Genomic DNA, 18640 nt, shown 5'->3' on the forward strand with positions numbered 1-18640 from the left:
GGCAGAGGCAGAGGCAGAGGCAGAGGCAGAGGCAGAGGCAGAGGCAGAGGCAGAGGCAGAGGCAGAGGCAGAGGCAGAGGCAGAGGCAGGCAGATCTCTATGAGTTCGAGGCCAGCCTGATGTACAGATCAAGTTCCATGACAGAGAGGACTACACAGAGAAACCCTGTTTCTAAAAAGAAAACAATAAAGACTTTGAAGCAAATATGCAATCTCATTGCTCACCACAGCTGCTTCTGCACAAGATGGTGACTTTCCAACTGCACCGTACCTTTTGCGATAAGGCATTTACCTGTATCAATGTGGACTCAAAAATTTCCATTTCATTTCAGTGACTCTCTCTCTCTCTCTCTCTCTCTCTCTCTCTCTCTCTCTCTCTCTCTCTCTGTGTGTGTGTGTGTGTGTGTGTGTGTATGTGTGTGTGTGTGTGGTATGGTGGTGGTGGTGGTGGTGGTGTGTGTGTGTGTGTGTGTGTGTGTGTGTGTGTAAGAGATGTACATGCTCTGTTGGGCTATAACGGTACATGTATGTGTGGTATGTATGGAGTCCAGAGGTCAACACTGGCCATCTTCCTCAATAACTCTTCTTCTTTTTTGAGACAGGGTCTTACTGAACTTGAAGCTCACCAGCTAAACTAGACTAGCTTGCAAATGAGTGTGGAGATCCGCCTGTCTCTGTACTCTCTGCTGTCCAGTGCAGGGTACAGACACATCCTTGCACAACCAGTTTTTATGTGTGTGTGTGGGGGGGGAACTGAGAATCTGAACACACGTTCCCATGCTTGCACGACAGGCGCTTTTACTGTCTGAGGCATCTCCCCATTCCCTACATAGTGAGTTTTCATGTGATTTGTGATGCACAGCTTTTCCAGATTTGGCCATTACGAACCCAACAGGGCGCAGTCTACCTCTTCCTGCTTGGCTCCCATTCTTTACTCTCTGACCCAAGATGTTTCTGAGATAGCTTGTAAATTACCCCACCCCCATGCCCACCCCATACCCTCACCCCCCCACCCACCCCCCACACCCCTAGCTGTAAAATCAGCTTTCTCTGAGGATTGAGCTTTGGTTCCTTTCAGTGGTAAGTCCAGAATTTCTGCCCTTAAGTCACCGGGTTTCACCTTTTGTCTTAGAAACCGCTTGGAGAATGCTTTGAGGAGAGTGTCAAGGGTTTGTATGACAAGATGAGCTGAGAATTGTTAAGCTCTAACTCATGATGAGCCCCGGTAGGGTCAATGGTTTGAAGACTCTGGCGAGACCTGAGTCCTTTTGCTATTTCACTGTTGATAATGATACACTTACATCTTTTCACTGACGTGGGGGAAGGACAGGTCATGTGACTATCATGCCAGGCTGGGCCCAGACCTCAAGGGAAGGAAGGGCATTGACAAGGAACTGGAAACCTGGAAGCCAGAGGGTCCTTCTATCTATCTAGTCCATCTATCTATCTATCTATCTATCTATCTATCTATCTATCTATCTATCTATCTATCTATCCACCTATCTATCCACCTATCTATCTTGTATTTATGTTTTTTCAAGACGGCTGACCTGAAACTCACTCTGTAGACCAGGCTGGCCTTGAACTCACAGAGATCTGCCTGCCTCTGCTGCCCCAAGTGCTAGGGATTAAAGGCAAGGCTTGTGCCACCACTGCCCATAGCTTCAAAGACTCTTCCTCCAAGACACCCTTTAGCCCCAAAGGATAGAATAGAACTTTGTAATAAAGAAACTAACAGACGTCACCTTTATCGGTTGATCAAAGTTAGCACCCTCAAGCTGGGATGAGCTGACACCATGTGCCTCCTGAGATCAGGAGATCTATGCACGGAGAAGCCCAGCTTCCTGGATGTGGTGTACCGCCCCACACCCATCGGCAGAGCCCAATCACAAGGGAAAGACTACACATAGAGCCAAAGTGAGAGCCGGTTTACGAAATAGCTGGCCTGAGGCCTTCCAAAGTATCACTGTCCTGAATGTCAAAGAAGCACGGGGGGAACAGACATTTACTGAAGGAGACCAGAAGAAGCAGCAGCTTTAAGGACCACTATGCTGATGGGAGGGAACAGGGCTGCAGGTTAGACATACTATTACATAGACTGATGTTAGATTTTTCATTTCCTTCCTCCTTCCTTTGTTTCCTGCCCCTCCCTCCCTCTATTTTTTATTCCATTCCTTTTCTACCCCCTTTATTTTCTGTACTAGGGATTGAACCTTTACATGCTAGTCAGCTGTTCTGACAGTGAGCTATAACCCCAGCTTGATGGCACATTTCCTGATTTTTAATGTGGTTGTATAAGAAAAGTATCTTATCTTTATAAAAACACACAATTGAAGGATTAAATGGTGAATCGGTACTGTGATTCTAACCTATCAAAGAATAAAAGTAAAGAAACAGTGACAAAGCAATAGGAGAAAAAAAAACACTTAATAATTGTCCTCTGGAGATTGTCTGGAGATTGTCTGTCCCATGTACCTAATACATCATGCCTTGTTTGCAACACCCTTGGAGACTGCCTGCCTGTCTCAAGCTGAGGAGTCTGATCATGATAAGCAGAGTTGCCTGGCTCAACTCCCCTGTCCCCAGCAGAACACAGGCCAATCTGGTACCCAGCAGAAAACCCAGAACTTGATGGATTTGGGCACTTGTTCCACAAATATTCATGCAACTGTGAATAGTAAGCAAAAACCCCATGGGTATAATAAACCCCAATGTCTACCATTGGCAACGTTTCTGTTGCTTACATGGTTTAAAGGCTGACTTTAAGACCCAAGTCCTGCCAGGTGGCTAGCCATGGCAACCAAGGCTGTAACAACTGATTTTGCAATTTATTTTCAGTCCTTAGACTTATGACCTCTTGAATTCTTCAAACACATGTATTCAAATACTATGTCAAACAGTCTGGCCTGGCCTGGGTGGGGTTCTCCCTCATAGTGTAGCCTGGGGCACAGCTGCCTCGACATCAAGGCAAATTATGTTCTGAGGCAGCAGAAACAGTGATTAGAGAGCAGTGATTTTTTTTTTTCAGGCACTGATTCCCCTCCCTAAGGACTGGGTTTGGTGTGGGCAATGGCTGGGAGGGAGGGAAGCTTGCTAACACACAGTTCCATCTTCTGAGGCTTCTTGCCTATCTCCATCCAGTCCTTTCTTCTGTCTTCTCTACACCCCACAGCTTCCCTCAGCCTCCCTGGTAGTGCCCTCCAGGCCTCTAACTGTCCTTGCAACTCTCCCCCTCTCCCTACCCCCCCTTCATTTACCGCCTTCTCATCACAACACTGTCTTCTGGTTCCACTCGATAAGGAGAGATCTTTCTGGAACTTGCCTGTAATTCCATTAGGGTAGAAACCAAATCTGCCTCCCCTCCTGGCAGACCTGTCACCAGCATTCTTTGCGGCTCTAAGCTGGGGGGTGGGGGTGGGGGTGTCTCATGGTCACTGTAACTTTCTCCAGCATCTATGACAGCCCCAAGGGTCTGCTGTCATGGTGATGATGCTGAAGTACGATCTACTCTTACCCAATGAGACACCAGGGAAGATCTCCCAAGAGGCTGAGGAACAGGACTTTGGAGAAGACAGCCTGGGTTTTCTCTTTCTTTCTTTGATGTGGCTGCATCTGGAGGTGTAGACTCTAGAGAGAGCAGGGCTGGACTGACCCAGCAGACTGGAGAGACTGGAGAGAAGAGATTCCTGAAGAGGTCAGCAGGGAGCCCAGCTTGGGCTTTTCCTGCCAGTTAAAACAAGGCTCCTGGTGACAGAGGACTCCAGTCTGCTTTCTGATTTCAAGGTTTCACCCCATTTTACAGATGGAGATGTTGAGCTGGCCAATCTGTAACAATAAAAGTAGCCTCAGCACAGGGCCTGCGGGGTTAAGGTGACAGACACCACGTGCTGTCTGCACCTACAAATAACAGGGAAAACCTGGGTGTCTCCATGCTAAAGCTGCTTATATGGGGCTGGAGAGATGGCTCAGTAGTTAAGAGTGACCGGTGTTCTTCTGAAGGATCAGAGTTCGATTCCCAGCACCTACATTAGGCAGCTCCAAAGGATCTGATGCCCTCTAGCCTCTACAGGCATCCGTACACACCTGGCACACACACACATATACACGCAAATAAAAATTAGAAATGAATCTCTTTTTAGAAGATGCTCACTAGCTCCAGCCCCAGGATTCTAGAGAGAAGGGCTTCCAGCACCAGGCCTGCTGTGTTCCTTGGGGGTTGTTTGGGGGAAGTCTGGGTGTGCCTCTCTCTAAGCCCTGGCACGTGTAACCCACACTTGGGAGCTCAGCTGTCTGATCAGCCCAGTTGGTCCTAAGGTAAGTCTCGGTGAGGGTGGTGATTTGTGGACAGTCTCTGACTCACTCTTTTCACCAGCCCACCCCGGGCTCAGGACTCCCAGAGGCCCCTTCTGCTGAGTGGGCAAACCCTGTCTGGATAGGGTTCCCCAGGACCTGCTTGCCCTACAAAGAGAAATTCCAGAGGCATTCTTGATACGAAACACTTTCCCAGAGACTGGAGGTGGCAGATGGGGAGGCTGAGGCGCTGAGTTAGGTCAATCAAGGTCCTTCCACTACTGAAGGGCAAGAGTCCAAACTAAACAAAAGCTGAACCTGACTCTCCGGACTCCTGACTCCCTCTGTCTATCACAGTTATGAACTGAAGATGGAATGGGTGAAGCTTTGCACGGGGACCAGGACCCATGCCTCATCAGACGGAGGTTCCTTAGCTGGTTACTGTCTGTCTCCACTCTCATAGCAGTTGAGTCTGCCCCATGCTGTGAGCAACTTGAGGGTAGGACATAGTCTAGGACATGAACTGCTAAGGTTAAAATAAATAGTGGATGTCCACACCCCGGGTGAGACCCTAAGAACCTATCCTCTTGGGGTCTGGAGAGTAACAGCCGCGGGATTCCTAACTTGATAGTTCTAAAGCTAAATTGGGCCAGGACTTGAGCCGGCAGCAGGGTGGCAGGTGGCAGGCGGGGCTGTGCAGGAGAAACGCAGCAGCTCAACTTCCTGTGGGTTAGAGCCCTGCGCTTGCCCTGGGGGGAGGTTGCACAAACCTTCCTGTGCCGGCCTCAGGCTGCCTGCCTGCCTGGCCTGTGCACATCCTTCCTCTCTCCCAGCCTGTGCCTGCCACCTGGGCTGCCTGCCCTGGGCCTCAGCCTGCGTCCTCCTCCATCAGTGGGGCTGGCGAGAGCCTAGGCTGGAAATCGAGGCCCACCCTTCCATCACTGGGCAGGGCTCCTTCCTCATTTCGCTGCTGATTCTAGCCTCAAACAAAACAGGTTGAGCCTTTTTTCCTCCTCCGGCAGTTGCCTCTGGCTTGTGGCTGCCTTCTGAGCGTTTCAGACGGCGCCGGCTGGGAGTGGGAGGGAGGGCCTGGGCTAGCCGCGCTGGGACTGGGACGTGCTCCTGGCTCCTGGCCCATGCTCAGCCCTGCTTGAAGCAGGAGTGCTAGCATTTGACACAACAGACGCTGGAGGATGATGGCCCAGCTGCAGTTCCGAGATGCCTTCTGGGTGAGTGGAGTCGACTGGGGGCGGTGAGCTTGCCGAACAGGTCCAGCCAGGCAGGAATCACCTTGGAGACTGACATAGGGGTACAGTTTTCCCATAAAAATTGTGCCTTGACTTGGGTCTTAATTATGGAGGTGGCCTGGGCCACAATCTCTACTGACAAAGGCAAAAGAGGGGCCCTGGCTAAGATAATGAATTTCTCTCACAGACATCACCCCCATAGCCAGCAGAGGGACGGCCCCTGTACTCAGGCTGATTCTCCTCTGGGACGTGCTGCCCCAGCCGCAGAGTTCGCCAGGACATCCTAATGGAAGATTTGAGGAGGACACGTAGGGAGGAGTGTACAGGGGAGAAGTCGGCAGCCCTGACACCAGGCCAACTTTGGTTTGGTTCGGGTCTCAGCGTTGTAAGGGCTGGATCGGTTGCTGTTTCTCTCTGGGCCTCAGTTTCTACATCTGTATAATGGAGTTATAAGTACAGATATTTGACAACTGAAGGTGGCCCAATGCAGTAAAGCCCTGGTGCCTTGCCAGAGTTAAAACTCTCTCTCTCTCTGATCTCTGCATACCTCAGGCCCGTGACCGAGGCGGCTGGGCTAGGCAGCTTCCTGCTTGCTGTTTCAAATTCAGCGCAGGTGTAAAGCAAATCTTTTTGCCGGTGAGATGAGGGAACCTGGCCAGGAGGGCAGTAGAGGCCACGGTGCTTGCCCAGTTCTCCTGTTTTTCCACTTTTCCCTCAGCTTCCCCTTGAGTCCTCCACCCTTGACTGTCCCTTAGAGACACAAGGCTGAGACCTTTTGGTTAAAGCTGGGGACGTCTTTCTCCTGAGGATAACGCTCCAACACCACAGGGGACTCTCAGGACCTCTTACTCACCCAGGGCCCTCTCCTAAGGTCAAGGCCGGGAGGACGAGGGTTTAGTAAGCCACCCTTCCTTCCTCTCTGGCCAGCTTTGCTTGGGGTCCAGGCCCCAAGCAAATGGGTGGCCTTCCTTCCTTGACTTCACAGAGGACAGAGGGCCTTGCCCGGAGAGGGCACCTTGTGCCTGTCTGGGCCTCAGTTTTCCCATTTTTGCAGAGAAGAGTGTAGGAGCAGTCCAGAGCTACAGATGCAGGCAGCTGCTTCGGCCATCGTGTTCGGGGCGGGGGGGGGGGGGCTCACTGCTCAAGGTGACAGCCAGAAGAATCCAATCGCTGCTCTGACTTAGAGCCCTGCAACCCAGGAAGGCCACAGACCCTGACCCATTGTATCCCTAGTGTCTCTATCCCGATCGCAAAGTCTGGCCTCAACTTCCCCAGATCAAAGCCGAGGAAAGCAGCAGCCCAGTGGCGGGGAGGGGCCAGGCCAAAGGACGACATATAAGACATCAGGGCGCGGCGGCAGCAGCAGGACCCAGCTACCCTGGGGCTGCTTCCTGGGTGATGTCTTGCCATGCCCTGCACTGGCTACACCTCTGGACTGCTGCTGGCTCCCTTGGCCTTGATTAGCAGAAGCTTCCCAGGGAAGGCAGAGCAGAGACAAGGAGGAAGTGGACAGTGGGAACCGTTCACACTGCCCTTGAATCCTGCAGCCTGGCAGTAAATAGTCTTAGGCCTAGAGTGGTGGCAGATGCCTGCAATCTCAGCTTAGGCAGAGAGAAGAGGCCCGAAGTAAGGTGAAGTAAAGCAGGCCAGGTCTGCATGGCAAGCACTTGTCTCAGATGACAGGGAGAGGCAGTGGGTGTGGTTAGGGAGAAAGAAAGAAAGAAAGAAAGAAAGGAAAGGAAAGGATATCCAGTCCTTTTTTTAAATGAAATTTTATTTATTTTTATTTTATGTGTTCGGGTATTTTTGCCTGCATTTGTCTGTACATCGTGTGCATGCAATGCCAGTAGAGGCCAGAAGAGGGCGTTATATCCTCTAGAACTGTAGGTACAGATGGTGGTGAGCCACCACCTTACAGGAGGAATTAAACCCAGGTCCTCTGGAAGAGCAGCTAATGTTCTTAACTGTTAAGCCATCTCTCTAGCCCCAACATCTAGTTTTTGTTTTTTTTTTTAAGATTTATTATTATATCTAAGTACACTGTAGCTATCTTCAGATGCACCAGAAGAGGGCGTCAGGTCTCATTACAGATGGTTGTGAGCCACCATGTGGTTTCTGGGATTTGAACTCAGGACCTTCCGAAGGGTGGTCGGTGCTCTTAACCACTGAGCCATCTCTCCAGCCCCCCAACATCTAGTTTTTAAATAGTGGAAGGAAACCTCTGAGCTGGATGGAGCAGATCATTGATCTGGCAACTTTGTCCTGAACACAGATGGGAACCAGCTGTATTTCTAACATCAGTTCATAAGAAGGAGGGAAACAAAGGTGTCCTGGAACTAAAGACACCATTACTAAGAGCGATCCCCAGAGCTCATTCACATGCTTATAGGAGATACCGGGAAGCCGCGTGTGTGAGCAGGTGCGTGCGTGCGTGAGCATTTGTGTAAGTGCGGACAGATGCCTGTGTGCCGTGGCGTGTGTAGATCAGACGGTGGCCTCTGGGGTTAGACTCCCTTTCGCCTGTTTTGAGACAGGGTCTCCTGTTTGCTGCTGTGTGCACTTGGCGATCTGTCGGCGCTTGAGCATCCAGGAATTCTGTCTGCCTCTCACACCAGCGTTGCCTCAGGCCCTCTGGGGTTATAGACATGAGCTGCACCTGATTTTATGTGGGTTCTCGGGTTCAGACTTGCGTCTTTATACTCACGTGCAAAGTGCTTCACCTGCTGGCTATCTCTGCAGCCTACCCCAAGATTTTAACAGGCCCTGCGAAGTTTATTGACCCACAGTTTGAACAAGCAGCATAGAGGACTATTCTCCCAGTCAAACTGCCACCATCTACGAGTTCAGCCGGGGATGTTTGCCACTGATCATCTCTGCTGGGCTTGCTGCTATTGGCTGTCTCTTGGAAGGAAGGACCAAGAGAGTAATGGTGCCCTCACCTGAGTATCCAGCTGCCCTCCCTCCCAGTTGTCTGCAATTTTGCCCTAATTACACGTGGCCTTGCCTCAGGTTCTAGGGGAAGGGCTGCAGCATAGTCTCAGGGAAGGACTAAGTGAAAGGTTCCTTCTGTAAAGCTCTGGGGGAGATGAGCATCCGTGCCGAGCACAGACCTTCTATGGGCTGTGTTAAGGTCATCTTTATGCCTTCCCATAACCCCTCACTCACTGCTCAGTAAGTAAACTCAATGGTTTCCCACCATGGATTTCAGTGGAGTTGTACATCAGCTTATCATTGGGACCATGGGAGGAAAGGGAAGGAATTTTAGCAACAAGTGTGTCTACTGGGGTCCTGTAGATACAGCCATTCGTAGGGGTCTGTCTGGGGCTATAGATGGTGATAGATAAATGTTGATGAACCTGAGCTAGTAGAGCTATTCTCACCTGGTAGCAAAGGAGACAAAGAAATGATAGAAAACAGATATGATAGGCTGGACATGATGGTACATACCTTTAATCCAGTATTTGAAAGGTGGAGGCAGGAGAATAGTAAGTTTAGGACAGCCTGGGCTACAAAGGACGATATAGACTAGCCAGAGATATACAGCAAGGCCCTGTCTCGAGTCCTCTCTCCCAGCAAAAGCAGATAAAATGACTTAGAAGTAGTGGGACATTGAGCATGGGACTTGCTGTACGTAGTCCTGTCCCTTGTTAGCCTTGTATTAAAGTCTGTCTGTACAGCTACACAGTGTGGATGGCCTGATTCTGACTGTGCAGAGCCTTTCCAAGGCTGGCTGCCATGGGAGTGAGTTTGGGTGGCTGGCCACAGTGGAAAGGAAGGAAGAGTTTGTTTCTGTGATACAGACCTTGACAGGAGCATTGTAGATTTGCTGGTAATTTGTGACTAGGCCGAAGAGCAGGACCTGTCAGGTGAGACCAGTCTCAGGTTGAGAATGGCAGGCTTCCCCCCACTGAGAACCTGCTTAGCACTGGGTCACAAGTTATAAGGAAGCCCAGGCCACCATAGCCCCAGCTGCCACTGGCTTCGAATGGCCCATGGTCCATTTGTCTTCCTGACCTCATTTTCCCTTGGTTTCATTTTCTACGGTGTGTGTGTATGTGTGTGTGTGTGTGTGTGTGTGTGTGTGAAAATTACATTTTAATTTGTAGGAGGGCACACTCCCCACAGCATGCCAATGTACGTCAAAGGACATCTTTGAGGAGTCATCCCTTCTTGTTTGGGAGGTAAGGGACGTGGCTGAGCGTCTCCCTCTAGTACACGGTCAGATCTCATCCTTCAAGGCTGGGCCCGCCCCTTCCCTGTGTGTGCCCTTAGCTGCTGGTGCCTCTTCCCCTTCCCAATCCCGAGACTCTTGAGTTTTCCCATTTAGGCTGAGAGAAGAAACCTGAGGGGGCCTCGCGCCAGCATATCCTAAAGCCGCTTGCCCTCTCTTGTAGAACCTGTCTACTGTAGTGCCAAGAGAGTTTGCCACTTGCCACGCTGTTGAAAGTCTGTCTTGGGCTGTCAAAGCCACAAATACGTCTGCTATAAGAAAAACATATATTGATATAAAACCCAAAGAGGAAAGTGGGAAAATGGAGAAAAACAATTAGGGAAGAGTCCCCTTACATTGCACAACATAAATAATAATATCTTGCTATATATGATTAGTTTACATAGGCGCATGCATACAATGTGCAAATCTTATATTCTCTCTTTTTATGTTTCTACTATTTAAAGTTCTATTTTAAGTTGTGGTAAAATACACATATCATAAAATACATCATTTGGATTCTTGCCTCTTGGATATATTCAGTTGAATTTGTTCTTGGATATTTGTATGAAACCACTGAGACAAAAACTCAAGATGTTGCATTACATAACGGGAAGTTGTTTTAATATCACAGCAAAGGGGACTGCAAAGCACTCTTTCCAAATCTACTGTGCAGTTGGCCAAATATGAATCAAGGAGAGCACAATCTACTCATTTCAGAGTCTGAAATTTTCTTCATGATGATGTACTTGGGAGGCTGGGGCAGGAGGATTGTGAGTTTGACTTGTATGGACTACATAAGGAGTCTGAGTCCAGTTTGGACTGCACAGTGAGTCCTGTCTCAAAACGATAAAACCGAGAGGACATGAAGCAAAAGTTTAGATCAGGGCTGGTGAGATGGCTCAGTGGGTGAGAGCACCCGACTGCTCTTCCGAAGGTCCCGAGTTCAAATCCCAGCAACCACATGGTGGCTCATAACCATCCGTAACAAGATCTGACNCCCTCTTCTGGAGTGTCTGAAGACAGCTACAGTGTACTTACATATAATAAATAAATAAATCTTAAAAAAAAAAAAAAAAAAAAAAAAAAGAAGTTTAGATCATTGCAACTAGTCTGAGTGTGCAGGAGCCAATGGCAGGCTGTCACACACAACTCAGGGGCTACAGGGACTGGAGGAGCCAGGCTGAACTATACATGGTAAGGCTGCCAGTGAAACCTGGGCCTACTGGTTGTCAACAAACTACCACTAGCTGGCTGGTGGGCGGTACCCACGGCACCAAAAGACTGCATTTCTCTCTAGGGATTGAACCAACAGACAGGGCAGGGATAAATTCTTCAACTGACCCCATATATTTATCATCTTAACTCTCCTTTCCCCCATCTTAACCATGTTTAAGTTGTGCAGTTCAGTTGCGTCTGAAAGAAACCTCTGCTTTAAGGTTTAAGTGGATCTGGTCGGTTCCTTGGTGTTGGTGTGAACAGCAACTTTAAGACCTCTGAAGGTCCTCTGGCTAGAGTAGGGACCTTTCTTACTGCTGCAGGGACGATCCAAGTGGCTTGGAAGGGCCTGAGCCTGTGGTCAACAAACCAGAGCCATCTCGGCTTTGAGGACTTGGAGCAGTGTGGGACTTCGTTACTTAGGCTCAAGGGACCAGGGGCTCCATGTGGGCCAGTGACTAGGAAGCAACAGGGGCTTGTCGAGTGTGCAGGAGATGAACCAGGAGGCTCTGGGTGTCTTAGCCTTGGCTGCCACCAGCCACCTTCCACATCTTCTTCCCTGCGATGTGAGAGGGATGGGGATGGATGCTCTGAACAAGTCTCTATGATGTGTGGCAAGTTGGGGATCTGCAGACACCAGCATCAGCTCATTTTCACAACAAGAGTCTCTGGAAGGCTACACAGGGTGAATGAAAGAGGTAGGCTGTTGGCAGGGTAAGAGGAAAGAAACGGGTGAGGGATAGGACCAGGTGACCCTGAGCATTTCATCATTGAGTTCTGAACCATGTCAGCTTAACACTCGAATTAAACAAGTCAAAATAAAAAAAGAGAACATTTGTTTCAAGGTCCATGAAGATTTTTCGTAGTCTCGACTCCTTAAGACAACCCCAGAAGAACGTAGCAGCACTTCTTTGTGTTAGCATCAGGATGGCCACCCCACAGGTGTCCCCAATTATAGCTTGCAAGGAGCTAGCCAGTGTCATCCTGGCTTCAGGTAGCTCCAGGGCACAAGCGGCTCAATGCCCTCTACTCCTGGATTCCAAGAACACCTTGGTTGGATTATAATCTTCGTGGGGTGGTCCACGCCTGGGCCGGCACTGGTTTCTGTGGGTTCAGGAGAGATGGACTTTCCCTGCTTTTTCTTATTCCAATGGAGTAAGGGGTGTATTTAATCTTTGCAATTAAATATAGATTCCATACATCATAAAAAAAAAAAAAAAAAAAAAAAAGGAAACCGCTTTTAAATAAAACCAAGTAACTCTGCTTTCAAGGCCAGAAGGTATTTTTAGGTCAAGTTTGTGGTCCGATAGCACTGCCCCTTCCACAGGCTGTGCATGAGAGCGGCCATAGACCAAAATCTTGGCACTACTAAGGCCATTCTACTGGTGTGGTGTGATAGGAGACTGCAGAGATGTGTGTCTGTGACTCTGCTGCTCTGCCCTTCCTTCCCTTCCCTTCCCTTCCCTTCCCTTCCCTTCCCTTTCCTTTCCTTTCTTTTCCTTTTTAATTTACAGAGGTCCACCTGCCTTATCTTCACCACCGAGTGGCTGTGATGCCAGTCAATTGTCACTCAAGGATATACTGGCTGCAGGATCCACCCTCTGTAGAAAGTGTGAGATTCTCCATGGCCCCTTTTGCACTTTAGACTCCAAAACCTCAAACATTTCTCAGGTTCTTCTGGCCTCTGCATAGAGTTTGAACAGCCCCTGGGGTGGGGTGGGGTGCGGTGAGGTGGGGTGAAGGGAATCTGGGAGCTAGGAGGGCAGAGCAGAGGTGTGGAAAGGGGACCCAGCACAGCTGATGTTGTGCAAAGCCTTGTAGGAAGGGAAACCCCGGCTAGATTGTGAAAGGCTTCTATCCCTATGGGTGGCATATACACTTCCTTCTGCCTTTTCTGACCCTTTCCTGTGGTGGCTGCAGGCTACAGCTGGACTACCCTCCACCTCACCCGAGCTGCCTGACATCACAAAGCATTTGAGGGGAGGAACTTGCTGAAAATGGTGAAGTGGGGAAGCCAGGAAGCTGAGAATGCCTTGACAGAGTACTTACACTGGGCTACCCTGAGTGATGGCTGTGAAGGACAGTCCCTCACGGCCTTGTTGTTTACCAAGGAAACAGGCTTTCTTGATGGCTTGCCCGGTTTCACCCTCACTTTCTGAGTGAGCTTGGAGGTGGTAGTTTCCCTTTCTGGGCCCTACTTTGCTTATCTATTTTAGAGTCGTGAGTCACCATCACCTAGAAACTGGCTTGGAGGAAGGGGAGGCTTCAGGCAGTGGTCACGGACCATCGCTGGCTCATCCTAATAACTGGGCCAGCATGGGACTCAAGGAAGACTTATAACTGAGTATGTGTCTCGTGAACATAAGTCTTTCTAGAATACCTCTTTAACTATGTCCAAAATGACATTCCACCACCAGAGAGTTGTCTCTTTGGTTTTAAATCACGAGATGACCCATGTCATCTCCCTCAATTACACTAATGGTCCCATGACATTGCTATTCTTTTCTTTTAATCTTCAGTCAGGCACAGTGAGGGATAGGGAATGAAGGGGTATGTGGCACATCACTATAATCCAAGCACTGAGGAGGCTGAGGTAGGAGAATCATGAGTTCAAGACTAGCCTGGACAGTATAGCAAGATTATGTCTTAAAAATAAAAAACAGTGTTAGCTGATACCTAAGAACTGAGTTGGGGAGATGGTCCATTGGTAAGGCACCTGCTGTGCAAGCATGAGAACCTGAGTGTGGATCCCCAGGACTGACAGGAAAGCCAGACAGCATCCATAACCTCCATACGGGGAAACTGCAGACAGCTGGATCCCTGAAGCTCATTGGTCAGCCAGCCTGAGCGACTTGGTTTAAGCTCCAAGTTCAGTGAGAGACCTGTCATAAATAAATAAATAACTAACAATAAGGTAAAGAACAACTGAGGGAGGCCCCTGAAAGCTGACCTTTGACCTCCACATACAGGAAAATGTGCCCAAATGTACATACACCACACACACACACACACACACACACACACACACACACACCTGCACATGTTAATATCTTGAAAAGGTATGATAACATGTTGTATCTACTTCTTTAAATTCTATCATTTCTTCATTGTGAAAACTTCCAAAATTGTTATCTTTCTTCAGCTTTTTGGAACATGCGCGCAATATTGTTAAGAGTCCGGTGTTCTTAGTTTAGCTTCACATGGAGGAAACAGGGATGATGGAGGAAAAATGGCACCAGGAGCTTGGACCCAGGTAGGGCTTGTCTGCCTCTAGGGTTAGAGAAGCCCTTGGGCTCCTGGGCAGTGGGTAACGGATCATATAGGCAGGCCAGCCACCATTCGGTGAGAACAAGCAGCTGCCCCTCCCGCCCCCCGAGTGAGGATGGAGCCCCAGGTGGGACCCAGGGCTTCTCGTTCCTATAGCAATGGGAATGAGAAATGGAACCACACCAAGGTGGAAGAAAGTGATGTTTTGTGGCAGGTATCAGCTTGCCATGTTCAAAGGGACCACAAGGAGACCTGTTTGACCAGAAGGAAAGACTGGGGCACCAGAGGACATAAGGTCAGAGCTGAAGCAGGACCAGAGCTCTCAGAAATCCCAGTGTCTGTCTGCAGACCAATTAAGTCAAATTTTCTGGGGGAGGAGTTGGCCTTAAGCTACTGGAGAATATAGCTCTGGTGATGCGTCCTGGTGCTGATGGGGCTCACTCGGCCTTTACCATTTGCTTGGCTTCCTTGGCTCGCCCAAGAAGCAGGTGGGTTTGAAGGTTTGGAGTATGTGTGCTGGGTTTTTGTGGTAAGTATATGTAGCATAAAATTTACTGTTTTACCAGTGTTAAGCGTGCCAGTCAGTGGTATTTAGCACACTCCCTGTTTCTAGAGCTGTTTATTGTCTGAACAGAAACTACTCCCCTTGAATGATAGGATTCCTTCCCTTCCTGCTCAAGGTTTGCCTTCCAGGGCTGTGACATAATACCTGAGGAATCGGCTTATGAAGAGGGAAGGTTTCATGGTTTCAAACGGTTACATGGACCCACTGCATTAGCCTGTAGTGAATCAGGGCATCATTGGAGCCAAGCTGCTTGCCTCATGGCAACAGGAAGGAAGGCGGGGAGGATTGTGGGAGAGGGGTGTAGGGAAAGAGGAAGACAGGAGGGAAGAAGGAAGTGGAAGGGAAGGAGAGATAGCAAGAGATGAGGTCAGGGAGGAAACCTGAGCCCCAGTACTTTCCTCAAAAGCAGGTCCCTAATGATGTAACTTCCTTTCTTTAGGCTTCTGAAGGCTCTGCCACCCTGCCATAGAGCCACAGGCAGGCAGCCAAGCCTTGACTTGTAGGACTTTGGAGGACACTCCTCACCCCGTTCTGCTTGTGTGAGCATTGGGGTGGGGGTGGGGAAGCGCTCTGGGTATTGAACCTAAGGCCTTGCATATACAAAGCAGGGACTCTCACCTGGCCCCAGTCACCACCTCTGGCTCGGTCCATCTATTGGTTTCAGTTGTGTTCGTTGGTTTGTTGGTTGACAGGTGCCTATATAGCCCAGACTGCCCCTGTACTTGGCTGTACACTTCTAGAGTGGCGCAGTTGTAGCTGTGTGCGCCACATTCAGCTCTACTGTCTGCCTCTGTGAATTTGACTAATCCAGGTACCCACAGTAGAGCCTTGCTGTATTTATTGTCCTCTGGTTCAGTAAACTTGAAAAGCATCTTTGAGGCTCATTCACACTGCAGTATCTGTCAGGAATTTTCTCTTCCTTTGTGTGCGCGTTCCATCACAGGTCTGGAGTCTCAGAAAATGACTGCATCTTGGTAAAGCAGGAAAGTTTTAGTTCTGCAGGAAGTGAGCAGGCAAGCTCATCCACAGTGTGCCCTGCAGGGTTTTCATTCCTAAAGCAAAGGGGTCCTGTGCCTCGCTCTGAGTGGTCTGAGCTTGGGCTCACACTCTCTTAGGACTCACTGATTTAGAACAACACAGCTATAAGCATAATACTTTTTTCTTTTTTCTTTCTTTCTTTCTTTTTTTTTTTTTTTTTTTTTTTTTTTTTTTTTTTTTTTTTTTTTTTTTTTTTTTTTTGGTTTTTCGAGACAGGGTTTCTCTGTGTAGCCTTGGCTGTCCTGGAACTCACTCTGTAGACCAGGCTGGCCTTGAACTCAGAAATCCGCCTGCCTCTGCCTCCCAAGTGCTGGGATTAAAGGTGTGCTCCACCATGCCCGGCAATACTTTTTTCTTTTCAAAGTAGAAAGTGCAACTTTGATTGTTTATTTTGATTTCAGGAAGTGTTGGCCTGGAGAAATTTGAAAGGATGCCAAGTGACTTCTTTTTAAAAATATTTTTTTCATGGAATTTTGTTTTATTTGACCACTTTACAGAAAAGACAGCACCATTTCTTTATAATTCAGGCAGAGAGTGAGCGAACATATGCCCAGACTGTGCAGTCATCCATCAATGGACACTTGGCTGTGTCTTCCTTTCGGTTGTCATGATTAACGCTGCTTTTCATTCAGGGAGAATCTAGAACTGTGGTTTCTGGATCACATAGTAATGCCACATTTAACTTTTCCATTGCAGTGTTGGGGTCAAACTCAGGGCTTCACACATGTTAGTCAAGTGTTCTGCCCTGAACGCTATCAGCACCATTATGACAAACTAGTTTTCATACTGACTGACCCATTTTATATTCCCTCAGCAATGGGGAAGGAATATGATTTTTCCACCTTTTTGCTTAGGATTGTTAACTCCTCCTCCTCCTTCTCCCCCTCCTCCTCCCCTCCTCTCCCTCCTCCCCCTCCTCCTCCATCTTGAGTCATGGCAGTCCTAGTTGGCATAAGCGGTATTACACTGTGGTTTGATTTGCATTTTCCTGACGACTAATGGTGTGGAGCTCTTCCTGTGCTTGTGGGTCACTGGGATATCTTCTTCAGAGACATGACCACTCAATCCCTTTGCCCATCTTTGATCCATGTCATTGTCTTCTCGGTGAGTTCTCTCTGTAGTCTAGACGCTCACTCTGTAACGGATATGTGATTTTTCAAATCATGTGTTCTGTTCCATAAGTTGTCTTTTTACTCCCTTGATGTTGTCCTTCGATGCACAAGCATTTATTTACTCATTTTATTCAAGCCCACCCTACCCGGTTTTTTGTTTGTCAGTTAGTTTGTTTGTATTGTCATAATGTCACATTCAAGATGGCACTGGCAAATTCCGTGTCAGGTCACTTTTCTCTTTGATTTTCTTTTTGGATCTTTATAGCTTTAGATCTTACGTTTGTGCTCTGACATATTTTGCATTGATCTTTTTCACACGGTATAAGGTAAGGGTCTGTTTTCATTTCCTTTACACGTGCATATCTAGCTTTCCCAGCAGTATTTGTGAAAAAGATTGTCATTTCCCAACCGAATGTACTTGGCACCCATCCAAAAATCAGTTGACCAGGGGCTGGAGACATGCTCTGTGGCTAAGGGTACTTTCTGCTCCCCCAGAGGACCTGCATCCATGACAAGCGTCTCATAATACCCTTAACTCCAGCTCCGAGGAACCTCATGCCCCCTGCTGTCCTCTGAGGGGACCTGCACGCATGTGACATACACACACACACACACACACACACACACACACACACATATGAAAATTTATTCCTAGACTCTTTTTAATGTGTATAGAGTGCCCTTCCTACATGCATGTCTGGGCGTCACTTGTGTGCCTATTGCCAGCAGAGGCCAGAGGAAGCCGTTGGATCCCCTAGAACTGGAGTTAGGAATGGTTGTGAGCTACCAGGCTGGGCATCAAGTCGTCTTCTAGAACAACAGCCAGTGCTCTTAACCACTAGCCAATCTCTCCAGGCCCTATTTCTGGGCCGTTTGCTCGATTCCATTGTTCTATGGGTCTGCCTTTGAGCCAGTACCACCGTTTTTATTACTGTAGCTCTATAAAATTTGGGATCAAGGGTATCTTCAAACTTTGTTCTTTTTCAAGATGGTTTTGGGGGTTGGGTCTCTAGTAGTGTGGTTTTGTTCTCATTTAATAGATAAGGAAATTGAGGTCTGGGCCTTCTTTTGGTTACCTTGTGTGGCCTGGTTTCCCCACTCATGATAAGTTCCTGCTACAGCCCTACCTGCGGGTACTATGGAGTCCTCCATAGTGGTTGGCTCTTTCTGGTGGTGTCCTGCCTCTGACTCTTTGCCAAGCTCTTAATGTCCAGCCCTCTTTCAGGCTCTGGATACTCCCAACATTCTACAAGGAGGGTCTGGGGGAAGCCTGGCAGCCCAGGCCACAGCCTCCTTCATGGACTGTGGTAGGCTCTGCTGGGAATCAGTGTCACCATGACGGCTGCCTGCCTGACCTGCGGCATCTGTGAAAATGTGCCGTTCTGACCCCTGCTTTACGGACCACAGCCTCTGAAGCAAATGATGTTCCCTTCTAGGTACCTTTTCAAAACCTGTCCTTGGCCCAGCTCAGGACTGTTCTCCAGGGACAGGGTCTCCAGACCACAGAGGATAGGAAGGCTCGGAAGGTCAACTGAAGACAGTTCAAGCAAGAAAATGTAGGGATGTATGCGGGGGGTGAGGTGAACAGGGGGATTCTCACCAAACGTAGGCCATGTCCCTGGAGCTTCACGGCAATGGAATTGAGTGGGGTGGGGCATGGGTGGAGCTGTCACACCTTGGCGTGGCATCAAAGG

General features: G+C 48.7%; 1 protein-coding gene across 1 annotated transcript in view; it reads left to right on the forward strand.

The window, feature by feature from the left end:
* The first annotated feature begins 4837 nt into the window (after positions 1–4837).
* Pstpip1 (proline-serine-threonine phosphatase interacting protein 1) overlaps positions 4838–18640 on the forward strand; it is a 38884-nt gene continuing 25081 nt past the window's right edge. Inside the window, 2 exon segments of the mRNA XM_021207516.2 lie at positions 4838–4852; positions 5312–5518. Of these exon segments, the coding sequence (XP_021063175.2) occupies positions 4838–4852; positions 5312–5518 (222 nt within the window).

This window comes from Mus pahari, chromosome 10, assembly GCF_900095145.1.
Source record: "Mus pahari chromosome 10, PAHARI_EIJ_v1.1, whole genome shotgun sequence".
Classification (NCBI taxonomy): domain Eukaryota; kingdom Metazoa; phylum Chordata; class Mammalia; order Rodentia; family Muridae; genus Mus; species Mus pahari.